The sequence below is a fragment of the Peromyscus californicus genome, unplaced genomic scaffold, assembly GCF_007827085.1.
Source record: "Peromyscus californicus insignis strain IS unplaced genomic scaffold, ASM782708v3 Scaffold_9__1_contigs__length_137607984, whole genome shotgun sequence".
Taxonomy (NCBI): domain Eukaryota; kingdom Metazoa; phylum Chordata; class Mammalia; order Rodentia; family Cricetidae; genus Peromyscus; species Peromyscus californicus.
The window spans coordinates 126483302-126507551 of record NW_026294617.1 but is presented as its reverse complement, the minus strand read 5'-3'; the positions used below and the strand labels follow the sequence as shown (position 1 = coordinate 126507551).

Below are 24250 nucleotides of genomic sequence, written 5' to 3'. Positions count from 1 at the left end.
ATAATAAAAAGTCTGTTTGACTAAAAAATTGTTTTTCTTTTAATATTTTATTTATATGGCTGGGTGTGTGCACGTGTGTACATGGGGGTGGGGGTGGTGAGAAAGAGAAGAGAAAAAGGACATGTATATATCCAGAAACTCAAAGGAATAGAGACCCCCCCCTTCTGAGCACTGTGCATGTTTAGGTCTGGGGAGCTTGCTTCTAAATGGTGACTTTAGACAGAGGCAGATTGTCACACTTCACCAAAAAGAAGACTAAGTCTCAAAATTTCATATCAAAAATTCAGAGGGGCTCAAGACCTGTCTCAAAATTTTATATCTGATGAATTTTCTTTTATATATGAAACAATGAATGACTCCTATTTACCCAGCTGTTCTGGAGTTTAGCCATGTCCACTTCCTTACTTTTTAAGTAGCAATAGCAATTCTTTAAATTCATGGCTCTATCGTTGGTCCTGACAGACAACTTTTAGGCTCAGAAGTAATGTGACGTTTACTTAAGAACAGCAGAAAGTTTCTGAACAAAATCGAAAACTTAAATTATGGAAACAAAGACAGAATTTAAGTGAGTGAAGCCTAGGCAGCTGAAAAATAGTCTAGGAGTGGCAGGGTTTCTTTCTTTTTCATTCATTATGTTTTTGTTTGTCTATCTTCTTCCAAGACAGATGAGCTCCCAGCAGCTCGATTCAGAACTTAACTACCACAAAATGTTTCTTTAAATAAAGAAATTTTACATCAATAAACAAGCAATACAAAAATCTCTTTTTCAAAGCTGTGAATCCGTGCAGACTGCTTGCCCAGTGCACTTCTTCTCACTCTTCTTTCTTCAGTTTTCCATTTTGATTGCTAGCTGCCGTGCCTTCACATGGTATTTTTCAGACTTATTGTATTTGTGTGTTGTATGTGTGCTTGTGTGCATGTGATGTGTGTGTGTGCAGGTCTGTGTGTTGTCGGGTCCTTTGTAGCTAGAATTGTAGTTGCCTGTGAGCTACCTAATATGGGTGCCGTGATTCAAACTCCAGTCCTCTGATAGAACAGTAAATTCTCCAGCAATGAGACATGTCTCTGGCCCACAGTATGGTTTTGACAGCTGCCAGTTTGCCTCAAAAAATGACCCAAGTATATTAAAGGAATACAACAAATAAATATGATCATTTATTTTTTTTTAGTAGAAACTCTTGTGAGAGTAATGATTACAAGAAAACCAAATTAAACTGACCACCTTTCTAAAACAGCTCCTCCTTCATTTCTTCATGCTCTATTCCCTAGACCTTCTTCGTCTTTTCTTAGTATTATTCATTTTTTAAGATTTATTTATTTATTTTATGTGTATGAGTATTCTATCTGCATGCATACCTGCATGCCAGAAGAGGGCATCACATCCCACTGTAGATGGTTGTGAGCCACCATGTGGTTGCTGGGAATTGAACTCAGGTCCTCTGGAAGAGCAGCCAGTGCTTTTAACTGCTGAACCTTCTCTCCAGCACTGCATTACCCATTTTAAAAATTTATTTTCAATTATGTACACATGTTTGTTTTCATGTGGGGGTATTACATGTCAGTACAGGTATCCATGGAAGACAGAGGTATCAGAACCTGGGATCTTGAGTTGCAGGCAGTTGTGAGCCACACAACATGAACTAGGAGTCAAACTCAGTCATGTGCTACTAACCACTGAGCCATCTCTACAGCCCTGCTTTTTAGCACTTTTAACATTATAGAATTCCATTTGTTGTCTTTCCCCATTATGAGGCAGTAACCTCATCATTTGTCTTAGTAGATTTTCTTTAAGACAATGTTCCAGATCACCCAAGCTGCTCTAAACTCAATTGTAGTTGAGGCTGATCTTGAACTCTTGATCCTTCTGCCTCCACCTCCAAGTGCTTGAATGACAGCTACAACCCACCATGCCCAGGTAGAATTCAATTTTCTTGATCAGCATTTGAAATAGATAAGTATTTCATATTCATTAAATGAATAAGCTATAATCTACATGTTTGGGGGATAAAATGTTTTATCTTAACAGTATAAAGCTGTATTTGTTGTAAAGATTCTAAGACATCCACAGTCAGCCCATAATGTTCCAATTGTGATTGAGTTAATATTCTTTCCAAGCTTCATAATTCTATGATTTCTCATTACATAGAATAATATGTCACAAGAATTAGAGCAAAATCCATGCCAACTTCAGGAGTGACCTTATTTTGAATAAATCGTCAGTCTCAATGTGGTTTCTTATAATTGGCCAATTTCCCTGAAAAGTCAGTAAGTAAAATACATTGATTAATTGATAACTGCAATTAATTGGATTTTTACTAAAATTTATTATACTGCTACAGAGTAGGCACTCAATAAACATCAGTCACATATGTGAAGTCTAGTTAAAAGAGAGTTATTTTGTTTTTAGTGTCTCAGATTAAAAAAGAAAATTTTCAATTGAATATAATAATTTGTCATAACTTTAGAATTCACATTGTGGAGAATTGATTTTAAAAATATGTCTTGGTCTTTATTCTCTTTTTTTCATCTTCCTTTCCCTTTCCCCTTACCTTCTGTTCATCCCCATTTCTGTCTTGAACAAGTCAGCCCTAACTCAGGAGATGGAAATGGGAAAATAGCATAGGCATCCGCAGGTGGTGTGGGACAGTAGGAAGGTAGGCATTTATAGGTGGTGTGGGACAATAGGAAGGTAGGCATTTGTAGGTGGTGTGGGACAGTAGGAAGGTAGGCATCCACAGGTGGTGTGGGACAGTAGGAAGGTAGGCATTTATAGGTGGTGTGGGACAGTAGGAAGGTAGGCATCCACAGGTGGTGTGGGACAGTAGGAAGGTAGGCATTTGTAGATGGTGTGGGACAGTAGGAAGGTAGGCATTTATAGGTGGTGTGGGACAGTAGGAAGGTAGGCAGCCGTAGGTGGTGAGGGACAATAGGAAGGTAGGCATCCACAGGTGGTGTGGGACAGTAGGAAGGTAGGCATCCACAGGTGGTGTGGGACAATAGGAAGGTAGGCATCCACAGGTGGTGTGGGACAGTAGGAAGGTAGGCATCCACAGGTGGTGTGGGACAGTAGGAAGGTAGGCATCCACAGGTGGTGTGGGACAATAGGAAGGTAGGCATCCACAGGTGGTGTGGGACAGTAGGAAGGTAGGCATCCACAGGTGGTGTGGGACAGTAGGAAGGTAGGCATCCACAGGTGGTGTGGGACAGTAGGAAGGTAGGCATCCACAGGTGGTGTGGGACAGTAGGAAGGTAGGAATCCACAGGTGGTGTGGGACAGTAGGAAGGTAGGCATTTATAGGTGGTGTGGGACAGTAGGAAGGTAGGCATCCATAGGTGGTGTGGGACAATAGGAAGGTAGGCATCCGTAGATGGTATGGGATGGGATCCAGAATCTGAGGGGACTCTTAACTTCTGATAGGGTGAAGGGACCATTGTGGTGGGGGTGGGAGTGTTCAGTAGCAAAAGATAAGTTGCCTCAACTCAAGGTGATTGGCCAAATAAGGAACTACGTGAAACATAATGGAAGACGGACTCCATTGTCAGAGAAAGTAGCAATGACAATGAAAATAGAGGCCATGTAGGCCCCCATAAGACTAGTTTGGAACTAAAATTCTCAATGTTTCAGAAACACATAAGAAATAAATGTAGATCTGAGTATGTGGATAGATAGATAGATGTTTTTTATACCATGCATCCCTTATTTCTGGGTCCTAAGATAACTGCCCTTGCACACTGGGCACAATTTCCTCCCACATCTTGGTTTCTAGCCACCATTCTTAACAGAAAAACATGGAGAATCCTTGGAGAAAGATCTGATACTGGAATGTGGCATGAAAAAATAAAATACACCAGGTAAAAGTGGTGCATGCCTTTAATTCCAGCATTCAAGAGGAAGAGCAAGGAAGATATCTGTGAGTTCAAGGCCAACCTGGTCTATAAAGTGAGTTCCAGGACAGCCAGAGTTACACAGAGAAACCCTGTCTTGAAAAACCAAGGGAAAAAAAAAACCTAGCCTAGAATATCTTCTTATATAAAAGCACAGATGTTCTTGCATAGTGCCAGAAACATGTTACAGAAAAAAGTCAGATTAAAAATAATTACTGTGACCATATCTGAGATGATTTGGAGATCCAAATGTGTAACAACAATAAGAGATATACAGATTCAACTTGACACAGTTGCACCCACCATGAAGGATAGCCACCATGACTACCCGAGGGTAACCCTAGTCAGTTTTGTTCCTCACGGTTTCATGGTGAACGGCAAGTAGATGAGGCCATTACTAGGCTTGTGTGGGGACCTTCACAGCTTCACTCTGGTGCTAGAAATTGACCTGACTCTAATGGGACTTTTAGCTTAAGATAAACCAAGCACGTTCTGACTTAAATGAAATCAAGTTTGTCCAAAACAATATATATGTGCCTCCTTGTGACCCAAATGTCAACAACCACCTGATCTTGCTGCCCCATATACTCTGTCAATAAGTCCCCACATGAAGAGTTGAACTCCGGAATCCTAATCCCTCTGCCTCACTATCTTCAGTTATGTGATGACAGCTTCTTGGGGAGTGGCTTCTCATTCAGGAGGATTGGAATGTTCTGGCGCAGCAGATTATAATTCATTAAATGAAATAAACATCCATGAGTTCATGCTATCATAAATAAATACAACTTAATGGACTGCTCTGAAAATACTCATAAAATAAGAAAGGAGTCATTTTACAGTCAATGCTTTAATCACAGGATAAATGTTACTATCACGAGTAACGTGCCACCTGATAGGATCTAGAGCAATGACTCACTGTCACAAATTCCCACCAAAACGAAACAAACTGAATTTGATGAGAAAGCAAAAGGAGAACCTAAAAATAAGGCCTGATGAGAGGGGTCAGCTGCTAAAGGAGCTTGCCACCAAGCCTGATGACCTGAGTTCGATCCCTGATACCCACATGGTAGAAGACCAGAACTACCCCATCCAGTTTTCTTCTGCAGTTGGTATGAACTCTATGATATGCATGCCCCAGCGGACAATGCATAAATAAATGTAAAATAAAAAATTAAAGACAACCCCCCAAACAACAAGCATCTTACAAAAAAATTCACACTCTTGAGAAGTGTTAAATCCATACCCGGTGAGATGGCTCATGCCTGTAATCCCAGCACTTGGGGAACTGTGGGAACAGAATTGCCTAAGCCTGGAATTCAGAGCCAGTCTGGACAGTACAGTGTCACACCAACACCCTTGTAGCATGACAAATAACACGGGACCTGGTAAATAAGAGGTTCCTTGGCTGTATAAATTTTTCAAGTGAACTGTAGCACACACAAGCCAGGAAGAAGGAGCCTATGGTAGAGCTGAAAGTGTCACTCACTATATTCAGTGGTACCAGTGCTTGGCTGTGAGACAAACGCAGCCAAAATTAGAACATGTGAACTCATGGAGCAAGGTTGAACAATCCGGTTAAGCTCCTGGGCTCAGCAGTGTGATGATATGCTTACAGAGAGCAATCTTCCTTAAAGTCAAACCAAAAAAACCAAAACACCAAAAACCAAAAACACACACAAAAAAACCACAGTTTCAGAGACTTAGAAATCTAGTTTGCCAGCTTGGATTTACATCTTAAAATTTTAGATTAAAAGGCCTGGGAGATGGCTCAGTAGTTAAGGGCACTGGCTGTTCTTTCAGAGAACCTGAGTTCAGCTCCCAGCACCCACACAGTGGCTCACAACAATCTGTAGGGGATCTGATGCCCTTTCACAGCGTGCACAGCCTGTGTGGACACTAGGCACACATGTGGTTCACAGGCATGTATGTGGGAAAACACTATAAAAAAAGAGACACTTTTAAAAATCAGGTTAAGCTGAGTTCTGTGTGTGATACTTAGAAGGTTCCTGTTACTACCAAAGTATCAGAGAGATTGTCTTTCACTTAAGGCAAAAATTCATAAAGGAGACTATCTTTTCAATATGCCATTCCATGTTGGGGAATACTCTTTATTCTGTTCTGGAATGAGTTGCCTTGACAGGGATTTGGAGATAGCTAGAGAGATGTAAGGACTACAAAGACCTGGACTATTTGACAGTTCTTAGAAAAGACTCTACTGCAGGGTTAGCTAGAGGTTATGGTGGTGTGCCCATAGGACCCAGAAGATAACAGGAAGTCTCCTTAACCTTCATGGACATTTTCCTAACATGTGAGAAAAAAGAACTTAAACACCTATTCACTGTTATTGTTTGGGTGTAGCATGTATGTACCTGGGGACACACATGTTTGGCAGTCATAGGAGGGTTTTGTGGTGTTAGCAGCCTCCTTCCATCTTTTCGTGGGTCAGAGGACTCAAACTCAGGATGAGGTTTACACACCAAGTGCTTTACCAACATCTTGTTGGCCCCTGAAATTATCTTTTCATTAGTACTGTGGTTTGAAGCTGTTTATTTTAAAAATCAGCCACAAGTCTACATTTTTAAAGATAGGTTGGATGATTGTCAGTAACACAATTTAATGGGTCCTAACTCTCCTGCTACAGATATAGAAACTTAGACATATTATTTAGCCTCTTTACGCCTCATTTCCCTCATATATAATAATAACACCTTAAATTATAGAATTATTATGAGCATTAAATGAACAACACATTCATATTGCTTACTGTGGTACCCAAGGCACAGGAAACACTAATTGTTAGTCATAGTTATAATTACTGGAGATAAGCAACAAAGCAAAAAAGAAAAAAAAAAGTCAAGTAAAAAATGCACAAGGAATCTGTGATGTGGTAGAATACATTTGATCACTTTTCTGATAAATATATTTGCTTAGTATGTACCAGGCACAAAATTCACAAACAAGTTTCCCTTTATTTTTATACTCATCTGTATAAATGAAGACAATTTTTAGCCACATTTTTCACAGTATCGGTACATAGATTTAATTATAAATTTTTTTTTAGCAATTTGCCTCACAGTACTAACGAGCATTCAAAACACAGTTGCACCATCTTGCTAATTGTTATTATTGTCATCGTTATGATATAGTGGTTTCAGAATTTGAGCAATGCATAGAAGGACGTAATTACAGCTACATAGGGCAGAAACAGAAGAGGTAATGTCTCAGCATTTTTTAGGAAAGGATGCATTTTTCTAGGTAGAGAGCAAGAGAAAAAGCATTTATGGATTCCCATGTTTCCCCCTAAACTTCACTTGTTTTCAAAGTCACTAGGTCCACAGTCACTCCACTGAGAGCCTGCTTTCAAACTGACCGAATATTCAAGCCAGTGTATCAGCAGGAGCTGGCCACCAAACTGAACACTGCAGTAGAAGCAGAGACAGTCTCCCAGCTGGATCTCCTGTATTCACATCCCCTCTTCCTCAGGGGCTTTTCTGGGGTTAGCAGACTTATCTCCTGGGAGCATGGTTTTCATCTTGACTGATAGACAAGGCAGAGTCATTCTCAAGTCTGAAGGATGCTGCCTAGCTTTCAGCATCTCCATAGTATTCCCATTCCAAGTGTGGCATCAGCGCTAAGGCCACCTGGGAACTTGCTAAAAGTGGGTGGTCGCATTCCTAATGCAAACCTACTAAATTAGTCTTCATTTTAACTAGGTGGGGAGGGTTGCAGATTGAAATTGTCTTTGAGAGACAGTTTTCTCCAATATTTTTTCATCTAAACCACACAAAACCACAAACTTGTAGCCTCATCAAGGAGAAACTGAGTTGACGGCATAGCTCAGTGGTAGAGCCACCATATAGCATGCACAAGGTTTTGAGTTCAATCCTCCATCTGCAGAATTACATCTTTTCACTAATTTGGAGGTATCCTAAGCAATCTGCTGATGCTCTTAATTCTGCCTCCTTCCACCCACTATTCAAATCTCTCCTGCCAGTGAAAAGCCCCATAACTTCATGAAATTAAGATCATTTCAAATGACACTGTTCTTGCTAAACACTTCTTGGATTTGGGCCACACCATTGCATTCGTTTTAGTAACTACTCATTCATTATGCATTGAATGAACACTTTCTAAATGTTTATTATTATCAGTACTGCTGCACAGTGCACATTGCAAACCCAGTCCAGGCTTTTCCTATGTTCAGTCAGCTCACCATCAGGGCTCTGATGCATCATAGAGGCCTTAACATTTTATAGGCAAGAGGTCTACATGGGAGATGGGAGGGTGCCACATTGGACGATGTCACAAAACTTATGCTTTTCTCTTGTTGTTGAAACTACTTCAGTGAGGTAACATTGTTGAATTACATGAAAAGATTTTGTGATATGAAACAGAGAAAAAACAAAAGACACTGAATTTTCATTTTTATGTTAATGTTGTCTCCTAGAGTATCTTCAGTTTTATAATACGCAAGCAATACATCATTCTTCTTTCGTGTAACAAATGTCACCATTAAAATCAGCTCCTGTCTGTCCTTTTCTGGATCCTTAAAGTTTAGATGTGATAGGCATCAAATAAATACTTGTTAATTGAAGACAGTCTTTGGTCTGGGGTTGGGGACCAGGTTTGCAAATGGGAACAAGCATTGCACAGATGCAGTCCTTTTCTCCGGGTCTTCGTGACACAAGGAAATATTCGTGAGTTCGTGGTGACATTTGGGGAATCAAAAAGTTCCTCCAGGGTGCCATGGAAGTTTTTGCTTCTCTTTAGCTGATGTTTGTGTTCAGCAGAGACAGCTGGATCACAGCCAACCAAATGGGGTTGGCTTGTAAAAGCTTTTATGGGTGAGCCTTTTGTAGGCAAGTTTCAGGGCCATTTGGTAACAACATCCCAGTAGGAGAAATTTCACCAGGACACCCTAATGCAAAGGTTTGATGAGAATGGACGGGAAGGACAAAGGAGGTAAATAATTAATAAGTATACAGCAGTCTGTATTTTTTTATAGTAAAAATAAAAGTTAACTTCCTGGCAGTTGCAAGATCAGCTCTGTAGGTAACATGCCATACATCTGGTGGACAGCCATTCTTCAGAGGTCACCCACTCCAGCACAGCACAGCACATTAAGGTTACATGTTACACAAGACCTTCCCAGAGCCCCTTCCATTAGTATGATTTGAAGATGGGCTACCCTAGGAAACTTCAAACCCAAACTTAATGGAAATATTACTTACAACTAATATAAACTGGAACTTTGCAGATCTAATGTTACATGAAAAGTAGACATTATTTTGAGTCAAGAATCAGCAACTTCTTTATATTTATAATCTCTAAATTAGCTACAACTCCCCTTTATCTTAGTCAGCAATCATGTCGAAGATGAGCATTCCCATGAGATGCGTAATTTTCTCTTCATCTTTTAATTTCTTTGGACAGAGAAGAAAAGCTCCTGCTTCTCTTAATTGAGCAATTATTGTTTCTTAAGTGAACGTAGAGTTTGAGGATCGTGCCAAAAATTTTCCTTTCATCCAGAGAGGAAGTCTAACGTAAGCAGTAGGAGAGGCCACATGTGATAGCACCCCAGCTGGAAAAGCCAAGACCAAAAGGAGAATTCAATCTTCACCTCTCCTCATCCCCTGGTGACTCCAAAGGTTCTTGAAAGGAAGCCACTTTGAACCAATTTGCATGTCGCCTTGGAGGCTTTTGAGAACTCTCCACTAAGTCCCTGTTTGTCCAGCCCAGGATTTTCAGTGTGCAGTTGAGTGTGCTATTTGAGCGTCATGGCTAGGTTTCCTAGACATACAGAAAAATCCACTAAGAAGTGACTCATTATATCTCCTGATCTTAAGGCCTGGAGTGGCTCTAACATGTTTCCTAAAATGTTCTCCCAGAATTCAAGCAAGAGAAAATTGAGTTCACATGTGAATAGTTCTGGAAAATGCCTAGACAGGGAACGTAGTGTTTTATGGCTTAGAGTATTATTTAAGCAGTGCTCATTGTTTTAGATTTTTCTCTCTACAGAGCTGCAGTCCACTTCTCTGGCTCTCCCATTTGTCAGTGTGCCAGACACTCTCCATGTGCCCTACATAAGAAGTCTTTCAAATATCTGAAGACAGCATCTGCACTTATCTTGACCTATAGGTTTCTCTTTGTAATTAACACCTGCTCTTCCTTTAGCTTCTCCTGGGGTTATCTAGCTTCTGAACTTTATCATTAATGAGAATTCAATTTCTCAATAATGACATTTTGATAACCTGCTAATATGGAACTCAATTAAAGCTAAAAGTACATAAGAACAATTTTTAAATAGTCTTTTATGTTCAAGTTTTGACTGCTGTAGTCATCTGTAATATGTAAGATGCCATTAGAAACTGGTGTTCAAACTTCAGATTTGGGGAACTCAGCTACAGCAAGCATCTTTTTGGCTGCCTCCACTTACAGAAGTTTTACTAGTCACTACTAAGTGGCAATTGAAAAAGCATGCTAAAATATGACTGTAAAATGCCAGTGATTTGCACGACAATGTTGCTGGTACACAGTCATCCAAGTAAAACACACAGCTTAATACGTTGTGCTGTTCCTTCTCATTAAGACCATCACACTACCTGGAACGTGCCTGAAGTTTTTTCATGTTTAGCTATCTATTTGAATCTGCATTTTGCATCCTGTATCAGATTGTACTGTCTTTAATTATCTCCTTTCCTCACGTACTGGTATTCAAGAAATAAAGGAGGGCTCTTTGACATGGCAATCCAAACTGTATTCCAATAGGAGGTAAATAATCCATCAGGCTCTTAAGGAGGGTTGACATTTGAATGCTGGAAACTGTTCCTTCTTCTTATCCTTTCCTTCTCCAGAGTGGTGACAGGCTAGAGACTACAGACTAGTAAAAGAGAAGAATAAAAAGGGTCAGTGATAGTAAAATAAAATAAATCAACTGAGTATGAAAGTTCAAACATCAAGTCCTACAGTTGTCTTACAGCTTTAAACCTCTCTGGGAATATTTGTATGTGTGGGTGAAGGCCAGACACCCGTTAAACTGTAAGTCGTGTTATCAGATTCATCAGGACTTGGTTGTAAATTTGACTATACAGTTTGGGCTCATAGAAAAACAGGGAGGAAGCATCTGATTAAAGTGTGCATTGCTGCTGAGGCAAGTGAATGTTGCCATAGCAATTGAGATGAAATGTGCAAGAAGTGAGATAATTAAATCTAACCCTTTAGTAGGCTTGACAGTGAACACTTTGCCAATAGGAGAAGTTACCCACAGCACTAAGATAAAACATATTCCAAACGCAAATTCTCCTCACTAGCATTTTGTTGTCCCTTCCCTAAACACATTGCCGTGGGTAGCTGATTTGAATGTTCTTTTTGAATAATCAAATGCAGTTTTGACCTTGGTGGGCAACTGCTTAGAATTTCCTCTGGTTCATTGTATCGTGGGAGCAGATATCTATGAAATAGACCCAGTTTCTCCCTTCTAGTTCCAAAAAATAAAAAGTGCAGTAAACCCAAAGCTGTCACATGCGAGCTTAGAATTTAATGATATCTAGAGCGTGCTGCCCTCTTCAGGAGCTTATGCCTAAAAATGCTTTAAAAATAGCAGTTTAGAAACTATAAATATGAGTAGTGATATAAAAAACTTCCACTAATAATCCTGTGTGAATAATAAACACATATAATGCAATAATACCTTTCTAAATATAAGTTTGGGGGATGTTGAAAGTTTTCAGTGAACAACCCAATAAATAGAAATTTTGAATTGGATTATGAACACTAATGATTGGATACAAATGGTAAGATTTTTTTATTTAATTTTTTTCATTTTGCATACCAACCACAGTTTCCCCCTCCCTCCCCTGCTCCAGCTCTCCCCTCCTCTCACCCTCCACCCCCCATCCACTCCTCAGAGGGGGTAAGGTCTGCCTTGGGGAGTCAACAAAGTCTGGCATGTGGCAAGATTTTTTTTTTTAAGGAATATTTTTATCAGGAAAATTTGTGAGTTGTGACAGAATCCAAATGTTTTTTTTTAAAAAATAAAATACCTAATAGAAACAGACATCTTGTGAAGCATAAAATGTAAAACAATAATTAAGGAAGCAGAGGTTCTATGAACCCAAAACAGTTCTCATACAATGTTTACAATAAAGACAAAAAGGAGTGTGTTTGTGAAAATATTAATCAGACAGACACCTATCAAATCTAATTTTATTTTCCAGCCAATAGTCTTTTAAAACTATAAACAGTAGAATCTACATTTGAAATCTTAGTTCTTTTTTACAGAAAGATTATGATTTAAGGAAAAGCCATTTTAAATGTACATTAAGAATAGTTTTGATACAGTGACTGCTTCTCTAGATAAACAGTTTAGGATCTGAAGTATGGGTCTCCAGCATATTCTAACAAATTCCCTTTATTCTTCTGAGGTCACTTCCGTTCCCCTTAGCCACTGTGTAATTTCAAAAGACAGAAGAAACATGATATATTTCCCTTAAAATATGTTTATGATACTTAAAAAAGACAAGAAACAAAATTTACTAGCCTCATCAGGATGTGATAGCATATTTTCTCATATTCTGATATGTTATATCTATTAACACAAAGAGAAATTATTTTGTATTAAATGCAAAAAACTGAAAGTAAATGTTTATTAGGAACTTCAAAGAACATAGTAAATTTGAGACCCAACATGTGGGCTGGAAACATACTCATGGGCAAAGCACTTGCCTGGCATGCAAGGTCCTGAGTTTGACCTCTAGTGTTTCAGGGGATACATGTGTTTGGGGGTGCTTTACAGAATATAAATTTGCTCTAATTTTTATCCTGCGATATACTGAGGACTTTAAGGTTAATCAATAGAAAGCAGCAAGCAACTGAAAAGAACATGGGACTTCACTTTTCATTTCTCAGGTTCTACATTTGAGTTCTCAGTTAGATACTTTATTTATGGTTGAACAGAAAGAATGGTCATTATGTTCATTGAGGGAAACTGGAATATACCCCAACTTTTCCCTTAAAGAATTTTAAGTATCTCTGTCACCTCTATTTTCATGCAACTGAGCGAAATGGTAGAGTGAAAAAAATACATATCAACTATATTCTCTCAACCCTATAGCACTTATTTTGAGAAAATAAAATGCCTCATTATGCATCTGAAAGTGCTCATCATCATAAGCACTCAATCCCGAGGCAGCCCTGTCCCGAGTCATCTGTGTTCAAGAGCGCTTGGCCCTGTGAGCTGTGTCGTTTTGATTTGCTGCTGATGCAGTCACTTGACAGTCAGGACCTCTGTAGATGAAGGTATAATAAATAATAATATTTTCTTTGCTTTCCAGGGTATTTATGATACGATGATAAATTTCATCTTTCCCAGAATGGTAAGTAAAGAACTCTTCCTACATTTGAAACTCCCAAGCAAAAGCAAGGCATAAGAGCTGCGCTGTCATGATGAAGGTGGAGTGCTGCCCTCTAACTCTAGGGAACCATGTGATAACTCTGTGGCTTTCAAGTCTCTTGAGTATTTCAAGTTCTCACCTAATACGATGCTGGCTCTCTGAAGGGAAGAGAAGGTTTTGCTGCCTTTGTTGGATCATAGTTGAATACAATGTATTCAACATTTTGTTTCCTGGGGTAATTTATTTTAAAATATACACTGAGGCTGAAATAGATGTGTTTTGCCTTCTGTGTGCAGAGACTGTGTACCTGTAACACATCCTGAGAGTTGGTGAATGAGAGACCTTTGGATTTTTACTGTTACAGAAAAACTGATTGAAATTTATGTCTGACCAGGGCTTTGAAGTTTCTGTGAATTTTAAAATGTTTATTTTCTAAACTATATATCACAACTTCCATGAGGCAGGGTAGGTATGGCAGAATTTTATTTTAATGTGTGGCTTCATTGTCTTCTTGTTTTTACAACACAGCAAATCACTTGGTTATAGTCTTGATTATAATCTCCTTACAATCTAAATAATGAACAGAGGAATCTTACTGAATAAGAAAGGTCACCAGAAATGATTCTCAGAAACTTGATACTACATACTGTGATGTCCGTTCTGAGTGTCTGGAGCATTAACTATGAAAACAAGAACATTTTCATTGAAGAAAAATATCACTTTGAAATAGTCAAACATTGGAACCTGTGAAAAGGCAGGCAGAGAATGTATACTAGATATGTGGCATGCTGGGTAAAACGAAAAAGAGGGGCGATATCATGTGGGTCTGGGGGAATGTCTCAGAGGGTCCACAGGCCCTTGGGAATACAACTCAATAAATAGTTTCCATTCTTCATTTTCTGAATTTCCTGTAATAAATGTAATTATTTTTCTAACAGAAGAAAAACATTACTTGAATAATAAACTATTCAAAAGAACATGTTTGATATTAAATAAGTATATAAACATATAATTGAGAAATACTTCTCTATGTAAAACTTACAACTAGAATAATGACAATATATATATATATATATATATATATATATATTTATAAAATTATTTGTGTATCCCACCTACCTCCAAGAGGAACTAAAATATAAGTGAATATTAATTAAGAATAATATATTTTTAAGGTACCTAAAGGGATAGAAAACTGTTCTTTTAAAAACCATTTAATTCTGATACAAATGTGTGCCCTGAATTCAGGCATAGTCTGTGATTTCACACTGTTGCTTAGGTCATGAGAGTGTGGTACTTCACTTTTTAATGATAACAACAAATGCTCACAAGAAGGAGAGGTCGTACCAGAAGATGAAACACTTCAACTCACTAGAACAGCAGACCAACATTCAAGAGTAACCAATTCCACCTACAACCCACTGTGCAGTTTTCCCATGTGGAAACCATTGTCAGGTTAGGGGTTTGCTCAGAATACTTGAGTGATCCTGTGTAAAGGCCTGGGTTCTATGCCCAGCCTTTACAAGGACTAAGCGTCAAAGACCATGGAAATCTTTGCAATTTTACTTTCACTTGTGTGGCGCTGAGGATCAAGGCTGGGGCATCCTGTACACAAAGCAAGTACATCCTTAGCCCCAGGAGTCCTTGTGTGAAAACCTGCTCACCATAGCAGATTGAAGAATGCTTAGTATCAAAAATAACTAGTGAAATTGAGAGGCTCTTAGTGCAGCGGAAAAACCACTAGGAACTCACTAGCTTGTAGTACATCACACAAGTGTGAAAATATTTTTGAGGTTGGAAAGTTCTGGTTGGACATGGTGGCAGCCATCTGTAATCCTAACACTTTGGAAGCTGAGGCAAGAGGATGACAAGTTAAAAAATATAATAGAGCATCAACTAGCAGCCAATGGGTTGATTATGTCTGAGAGTTTGAAAACAGCAATGATAAGGACACTTCTCTCGACTTCCATTAAAATTTCGTTCACCTCATCTTTTTCATTATAGATCTCTGGGGATTCTGGTTTCACACAACTCTTTGGTTCATTTCACAGGAAAAAATATTCTTCCCAATTAGCAAAACAATAATTGATGGGCTCTTTAAAACATTTTTTCTCTGTGCACTGATGACTGCTATTAGAGTATCCTGTTTTGTTTTTAAACTCCTGTTTTAAATGTGGTCAGCCAGGAGAGCTGTTAAAGTCGTTGCCTTTTTTGTTGTTGTTTTGTTTTGGTTTTGTTTTTTTTTTCTAGACAGGATTTCACTCTGTGGCCCTGGCTGTCATGGAACTCCCTCTATAGATCAGACTGGCCTCAAACTCAGAGATCTGTCTGTCTCTGCCTCCAGAGTGCTAGGATTAAAAGGGTGCACACCGCTGCCCAGATGTTAGCCATTGCTTTTGCGTTCAGGCTGGCTAGCAACTGGCTGTTGCAACTTCCCCATGCTCTGCCCTAAATTAGCTTCTGAAATAATTTATAATCACTTTGCAGTTGCTCAAATATACAAACAACCTATTAAATCTACACAAATACATTTCTAGTCTGTTAACAACTGCATCGAACTGCATCATGTAGATCATATAGCTAAAATACATGTATACTTGGAACATAAAAATGCTAAGTAGTTATAAAATGGGGGGTGGCGTTGACAAGATGGCTCAGCAGGTCAAAGAACTCCCCTTTCTAGCCTGGTGACACAATTTCCATCCACAGAACCCATGGTGGAGCAAGGGAACAAACTGCCAAGATTTGTCCACTGACCGTGACACACATGTGCACCTGCACCTGCACCCACACATTCATATCACACAAACATACACAGTTTGCCAGCCAGTGTCAAGGTAAAAAAAAACAAAACAAGGAATTACAATGATCTCTGACTTCCTCTCTTTTTCTTTCAATAACAGTTCCTTAATCCTCTCCTTCAATCATAGCTGAACATGATCTGGAACCCCTCCCACTATTTTATTTCTTGCTTATCCAAAGCAATATTATCTCTTACTGTTCCCCCCAAATATCTTGATTCCATGTGTTCATATCTCAACATATTTAATTGTTCATTTTGCACACTTTGTAACATAAACGAACACATATTTGTCTATAGTTACTTCACACAACAGTGACTTTAATTTTCTGTCCCTTGATTACTGACACAGTTGTCTCTTTTTGTCTTTATTGGCAACAAGTTTTCTGGTTCCTCTTTTAAACTTGAAAGGCCCTCGACTGGTTGATTTGTAGGTGACTACAAATGCACTAATCTGTTAGTGTTTTTTAGTCAAGTGGCAAATGTATATTTTTGGTTTCTTGAGGTTTATTTATTTATTTTGTCCCTTCAGGGCTGCTTGGCTCAGAGTTCTTAATTCTTTTACTTTTACTCTGCATGCATTCCTTTTCTACTTCTGCTTGCACTTCTGAGTTCAGAAACTGTACCTAAGTCTTCTAAGTGTTTTAGCATTATGCTTTTTGTATCTGAGAATCTAATCCATTTGAAGTCAACTTTCATGTCTGAGGTAGAAATACATTTTGAAAAATAGGAAATTATAGACTTTGTGCTGTGTTTGGAATAGTCCGTTCTTTTTTCCCAGTGATTTACCAAAGCTATCCTTGTGTAAATCAAATGTCCACACCTTTTCCAGCTAACATTTGGTTCTCTTGGTGAGTTTGTCTGTTCCTCTGCCAATGTCACACTGCTAAGTTATTGTAGCTTTATCATAACTTTTTGAGCTCTCTGGTGGGTAGTCTGTCTCCTTCTTCTCAGGGGCACTTTGGCTACCATGTCTTTTTCTCTTATAAACAGATTTCAGAAAGAGCTTGTCCCTGTCTTCTTTTGTAGACCCAAAAATAGACCGAGAAAGGCAAGATGGCTCAGTAGAAAAGGGGGCTTGCTCCTAAGCCTAGCAGGCCAAATCCATTCCTGGGGCCCACATAGTAGAAAGGAGAAAACAAACTCTCAGAAGTTGTCCTCTGACTTGTGCGTGCGCGCACACACACACACACACACACACACACACACACACACACACACACAGCAGTCGAATTAAAAAATCAATTTGACTGAAATGGTAGAATCTACAGTTTCAGATGAAGAAAAATAGTCCCTATAGGATCTGGATTGCTTCAATCTGTCTACATGCTCTCTTTTCCAAGTATGAGGCTTTCCATAACTCTGTCCTCCCTGCTTTCCCCTCCCTTTTCACCTTCCCCATCTTTCCTACCTTCCTCTCTTCCCTTCTTTGCTTCTTTCTTGAGTTAAGGGCTTACTATAGAGCCCCATGCAAACTCATGATCATCCTGACTCCAGCAACCATGATACTGAGATCATTGCCATCTGCCACCATGCCCAAGCATTATAATGTTTTTCAGAAGGGTTTTATTTTTTATGTATATCTATTAAACTTACTTCTACTTCTTACAACTGTTTTTTCAGTTATATCTTTCAGATTCTTTACTTTTTAAGATGATAGTTTCTAATGTTTTCTTCTTAGCATTCAAATATAACTCTCTAATAATTTGTACCTACTAAACCTGTTTTCATTAATTTTCATAACTTCTCTCTATTTTCTCTTGTATTCCCCATATAAAGAAGTTGATCTCCTTTCTGTTCAATTGGTTTTTCTCAGTCTCTACATATGCCCCTCCCTGTGTTCCTCTATGTTGACCACTAGTCCAGCATTGTGTTGAAACAGTGAACAACCCATCTGTCTTGTCCTGACTTTTAAAGGGAAGACTTCAGATATTTCACTATTAAATGAGAGGTGTTTTGTACACACCTCACACTGAGTTAGCAAAATTCCCATTTTCTTTTACTGACTTTAAGTTTTCATCTTTCATGAATGTTGGATTTCATCAGATCTTCTCACTATAATGAGTAATCCATGGGAGTCTGCTTAAAGGGTAAAAGGAATTTATAAGAAAAGAAAACTCACTAAACAGAATAGGAGAATTGTCACAGGGTCCTGGAAGGCTGAGGTCCTGTCCCATACTGTTCTGCCTTCTGAATCCGTCCACACCATCCAAGCCCACGAGGGAGAGAGGAGAGCGCCCTATGTGCCTCTCTGGTCTTAAGGGTAGCCTGGAGGCCACTCCCCAGAGGCTGGTACTTCAAGGTCATAGGTAGAACAGTTACCTGCTACTTCTCTAGGGGCTGTACTTCAAGGTCATAGGTAGAACAGATAACCACTACATCTCACTGTATTGATTTAGGAACTAAGTTTTCTCCCAAAAGGTTGCTGGGAACTGAAACACCTTTAACCTTGAAGACATGGAGTGGGGTAAATATGGCTTGCTGTGGTGAGGAGAGCAGCAATGCCCATCAGCATGAAACTCCAACCTCAGACAGGGCACAAACAACATCTTGAGTCTTAATACAAGACCTTGAAGCCCAGAGAACAAAGCTCAGTAGCCCACACTGTCTGTCCAGAGTGGTCATGGCCTTAAGTTATAGTCCCAAGCTGAGAGGGGAAATATATAGTTCAAATTTGTCCCTAAATTGTACCTCTTTGAATCAAAAGGAAGTTGTCTCTGGGTGGGGTATAGTTGTACATAGGCCTGAGAGTCCAGTGTTCAGGAGACTGAATCAGGATAGTTCTAGTCTAATGGTTGTTACCAGATCAAACCCCTACAACAACAAATAAAAAAAAAACCAACTAAATACCACTTTTCTTTTTAGCTTACCAAGAAACTAAGACATTACATTAACAACAATGAGGCTGAGGATGTGGCTACAAGGTAGAGTGCTTGCCTAACATGCACAAAGCTCCAGGTTTAAACCCCAGCACCTCATGGACTGGGTATGGTACCATAGACCTGTAACCCCAGTACTCTAGTGGTGAGGGTAAGAGGATCATAAACTAGTCATCCTTGGATACATAGTGGGTTCCAGGATAGCCCTGTCTCAAAAACGAAGAGAAAATAAGAAGGGAGAAAAGAAGGAGACGGAGGAGGGGGAGGAGGAGGGGGAGGAGAAGGAGGAGATGACAATGACGGACACCAACCCATGAAACTGTATTGACGACTATTGTACTGGCTCAGCCATTCATAACTGGTCTTCGTAAATTTTAGATCTGGAAATATGGGACAGACTCAGGAAATGGGAGACTGTATTAGCTGACAGATCCAAGAACAGGCAGATTCTAAGCCTTAATCCCAGTTATTAAGTTTCCAAAGATCTGCAAACCAGTTAACTGCCTTTGCTGATTTGAGTGGCGTCCTTGTAACTTGCAATGGTCCTGATAACTGCATTCACATGAACAAAAGCCAATCGTGAGATGGGCTCCCTGAGTGCTGGAGTCTTAGAAGTTGGGAGGAAAGTAAGGCCTGTGATTCCTTCCCACCACAGAAGGAAGGATGGGGGTGTTTACGGGTGTCTAGGGGTAATTTCCCTGTTCTTGTGATAAAATGCTCTGACAAAAGCAGCTTACGGGAGACAGAGTCTATTTGGCTTACAGTCACAGGGACACAGAGAGGACATGGCAGTTGCCAGGAAAGTATGGAGGCACAGGCAAGAGGCTGGTGGCTCACATGGCATCCACATTAAGGGAGCAGAGAAAGATGAACACACATTGCTGCTCGGCTCCCTTTTTCCAAGGTTATAGTCTGAGATTCCAGCCATTCCAGGGGATGGTAGGCAAGTCTCCACACTTCAATTATTTCAGTCAAGATTAACAGGCATGTCCAATGGCCTATCTCCCAGGTAATTCTAGATCTCATCATGTTGACAATTGAGGCTAGCCATCACACTGGGTAAGTACTTTGAAAGCCCAGATTTGACCAGAATGTAGCACTTTAATTTTTCCAGAGGCAGATTAGAGTAAGAAAGAAGGCTTCAAATCACATATCCAAAGAACCTGCACACATGCATGCGCACATACACACACAGACACACAGACACAGACACAGACACAGACACACACACACACACACACACACACACACACACACACACACACAGACACACACACACCATAAAATAAGTCATTTTTTGAAAGAAGAGGTGGACCTGGTGAGATGATTCAGTGGTTAACAGCATTTCCCACTCTTACAGAAGGACCTAGGGTTCAGTTCCGAACACACACATAGCGGCTCACAACCACCTGTTCTAGGGGATCCTATACCCTCTATGGCCTCCATGGACACTGCACTCACAGAGTACACATATGTACATGCATACAAAACATTCATGTACTTAAAGATACAGATACATATGCATACATGTATATGCACGCACACACTTTTAAAAAGAAGAGAAAATGAAAGTGTGTGCCTATCATGGCTTTAGTTCAATCCCAAGTGTCATAAAAATAGACAGACAGACAGACAGACAGATAGATAAGAATTGAAGACACAGACACACAAAGAGGAGGACTATGGAACATATAAGAAAAAGGCTATCGAAAAGCCAAGAGAGAGCCTCTGGAGAATTAGCAAGGCTAGTATTTTCACTTAGGACTTCTAACCTTAAAAGCTAGGTGAGGATAAATACCTCCTGTTTAGACTACAATCTGTAGCGTGTGCAAAGGAAAACATTATCTGTGGAGTATTCACTAGTCAATCGTCTGGCCATGTCTACCCTCCCTACGTAGTATCTTCCCGAGGCCTTCTTTCTCTTCCCCTTCTGAGATGACTGCTTTAGTTTAGGCTTTATTTTTCATGCCTGGAGTATTCTAGTAAGCCTCAGCACTTCATTCTGATAAAAGCATTCATAATTTTCTAGCAAACTCCCTGGATCATGAGCTGCTTGGCAGCAAAAATCAGCTCTGCACTGTTTACCCAGCTGCAGTCTGTTGTCTGTGGTTTCCAACTAGAGTTGTGAATCAAAACTTTGGGGTAATTGATTGGTTGATGTTGAGATAGGTTCTCATTTATCCCAGGCTGGCCTGGAACTTGATTTGTTTAAGTTGACCTTGAACTCTGACCTCCCACCTCTGCCTTATGTGCTAGAATCACAGGCACTCAAAAGCTGTGATACCTGGTTTAATAAGATGAGGAATAGGTCTTCGTATTTACTCAAGGTAGAAGAGCAGTGTTCTAGAAAAGACTAACAATACAATAAGAGATAAACTCAACTTCATTCTGTCTAAAATCAAAGGCAGTCCTGTTGACCATCCTTAGATTTGAAAACAAAAGCTTGTTATATCTATCTGCCAAATTGATTAAGTCAATAAGTATTTGTTTTGTGCCTAGTATTTTAAGTGTTATATAATCTAGGAAAGTGTTTTAAAAAGAGGGCATCTTTATAGAGCTTTCGACTTAGATAATAGAAATACTAATTTTGTTTTTTTTTAAAGTGGAGCTCGGTGGCTGAGTGTTTGCCTACTATTTGTGAGACTCTGGGTTCAGTATCTACAACAATATATAAATAAATATGCTTATCGGTTTGCCCATTTTAAGACTAAGGAGGTGGGGTGGCAATGTATAGGAGCATGCATAGAGGCAAAAGTGGTACATAGGAGTCAAGGTCATGCCCAAATGTCACTTTCTAGAGGGACCATCTGCACTCAGATCTTAGTAGCCAGGGGCTCCCTGGGACTTGGATGAGCAAGTAAAGATGGTGGCTTTAAGTCTACTCTTGGACATCCCTGAGTGCTGTGCACATAGACTGCTATAGAAGTGAAGAATTACCTGTGCTGTGTTCTCCCTATTCCGAGTGTCTCCTGTATTCAGTAGAGAAATATTTTACTAAATCTATTTGCAGTCTGAAAGGTCTCCATACAAAATGAAATATTTACCAATTACTCTTTGGCTTATTTTACCCTGGCTCATATTTTGAACGTTCTAATCTTTATAAATTATAATGTGGCCCGAATAGAATGATGAGGTAGTGCCTCCAGAATTTTGCCAGCGTCTCCCTCAAAGGAACTTACTATTTGTGTTATCAAGACATTACCTCTTGAACTGGGGGTGTGGCTGAGCTGGTAGCACACCAGTGTTGCATACATGAAGCCTTGGTTCAGTCCCCAGCCTTTCATAAAGGGAGCGTGGCACACACCTGTAATCCCAGCATTCAACAGGCGAAGCAGGAGGGTAAGAATTTCATGGCTATCTTTGGCTATATAGCAAGTATAAGGTGAATATGGGTTACATGAGGCCCTGTCTCACAAAAGAAATTAACTTAAAAATTCAACTCTTTAAAAAATTTGAAGTATGAGTGGTTCTGTTTTTACACTGAAAAAAATGTCTTATAATGCTTTTAGGTGTATCACTTCAACTTCTTTTGGGGTATTTAAAATAAGGCTAATTCCTCTTTGACAGAGCAATTGTTTTTTTAATTCAAAAAATATAGGTGGAAATTTTACAAATTCAAGATAAGCTTAGCAAGGATTTGTGAAATTAAAAGAAATAGACAAGAAAAAAAGATTTTTCTCAGTACCCAAGTATAACTGTTGTTAAAACTTTGATACATCTATTTCCAGTCCTTTTGGATATATATTATTTTATTTCACATAATTTTATCATATATTTATATATATATGAACACATGTATACACATATACCTTACTACCTAGGGTCTATGTTACATAATGACTATTTAGTTTGCATATGGTGGGGAAAAATCTGATTTATGGACTGAGTAGGCACTGGGTTCAAATTTAAATTTTATATCTGTTAGCATTTATCACCTGAAATCTCTTGGTTCCTGTTTCATATCCTTGATTATAAAAATAATTCTGAACTTACTTCCCAGGTTTGTTGTTAGCATTAATTAATGCCAAACGGTTAACACAGCATCTAGAATACAGTAAATCCTCAACAGTGGTTAAAATCATTTCAGTATTTACATCAAGATGATCAAGTATAGTTGTTTTTCAGGATAAAAATTCCCAACTCTTCCAGTCTTTTTTCACAGGGGACAGTTAAGTCCCTCTATCATTCTGTCTGCTGGATCCTGGAGCTTTTCAATCTTCCATTGGTACCTTCCCTTAAATGCTGCTCCCAGAACTGAGCATGGCAGCCTCAACAACAGAAACGGGAGCTGGACTAACTCCACCCTCCATTGCTTTATGAACGCGCTAAATTTATCACACAGTCTTAACTCCTGTTTTGTTGTTGTTTGCAACCACCACACCAGTGGCTCACTGCCAGGTGAGGCTCCTTTTCCTTCCCCCAGGAGGACTGTTGCTAAGTCACATAGACTTCAAACCAAATTTAGGCAGTTGGTGTTTTAGTCCCATGGCAGGCCCACACAATTACTCTAACCAAATTATATATTATTAAATTTTATGCATCTTTCAGTTGTTGAGAACATTTACATCCTGATTTTATAATCTAATGCATCATCTTTTTCTCATGTAACCCAGGTTTGACAGGCATGCCTGCCTCATGCTTTATCTCAGTCACCGACAAATGTTCACATCAGACAAGGTGATGGACAAAGGCCTTGTGGTGTTGGTCTGAAGAATTTCTCTAGGTGGACACCGATTCATTAACACTGATGCTAGGTGCAGTTACTCATCTAGGTATGAAAACACACTAGGAAACTATCCCTAAACCTGAACTTTTCTCTCTGGCTCACAAGGCTAGAAAGACTTCAAATGTCTTGCCAAAATCTACATGTCTGCACCTATTACAAAGATAATTGTTTACTAACTCTTCCAGGAAATGATACATAAAATAAAAAAATAGATTATTCTTTTTTAGTGGAATAATTTCTCCTACTAACAATTTTTTTATAAGTGATCACAAAAATCTTTTATGTTTATAAATGTAATTTAGCTATTCTCCCTAAAACAACACTGCTGTCGTAGATCTAAATTCTCAGGCTCTGCCTTTTTTCTCTTCTAACATAATGAATATTCTTTCCTGTGCTTCATGAAAATCCAGATTTGATAAAGGTAACCAATGAAACCTTCCACCCCATAATTTAGACATGATGACAGCTAGGACAGTTCCTCAGGCATAGCCTAAGTTCTGTGCTGAGACCCTGTCCCCAACTCTCTTGGCTCACGTGTTAGCTGTACACTTTTGTAGTTGAATGCTTA

The 24250-nt window shown here is 39.2% G+C and overlaps 2 protein-coding genes across 45 annotated transcripts in view; one reads left to right on the top strand and one right to left on the bottom strand.

Moving 5' to 3' along the window:
• Adgrl2 (adhesion G protein-coupled receptor L2) overlaps positions 1 to 24250 on the top strand; it is a 631085-nt gene that overhangs the window by 408441 nt on the left and 198394 nt on the right. For all 44 annotated transcript variants that reach the window (XM_052731823.1, XM_052731822.1, XM_052731821.1 and 41 more), the window contains exon 3: positions 13218 to 13259. The gene's annotated coding sequence lies outside the window, so the exon portion shown is untranslated. The remainder of the gene's footprint in view (positions 1 to 13217; positions 13260 to 24250) is intronic.
• LOC128106710 (translation initiation factor IF-2-like) overlaps positions 4589 to 24250 on the bottom strand; it is a 41450-nt gene continuing 21788 nt past the window's right edge. The window contains exon 4 of the mRNA XM_052732238.1: positions 4589 to 10765. Within this exon, the coding sequence (XP_052588198.1) occupies positions 10721 to 10765 (45 nt within the window). The 3' untranslated portion in view covers positions 4589 to 10720. The remainder of the gene's footprint in view (positions 10766 to 24250) is intronic.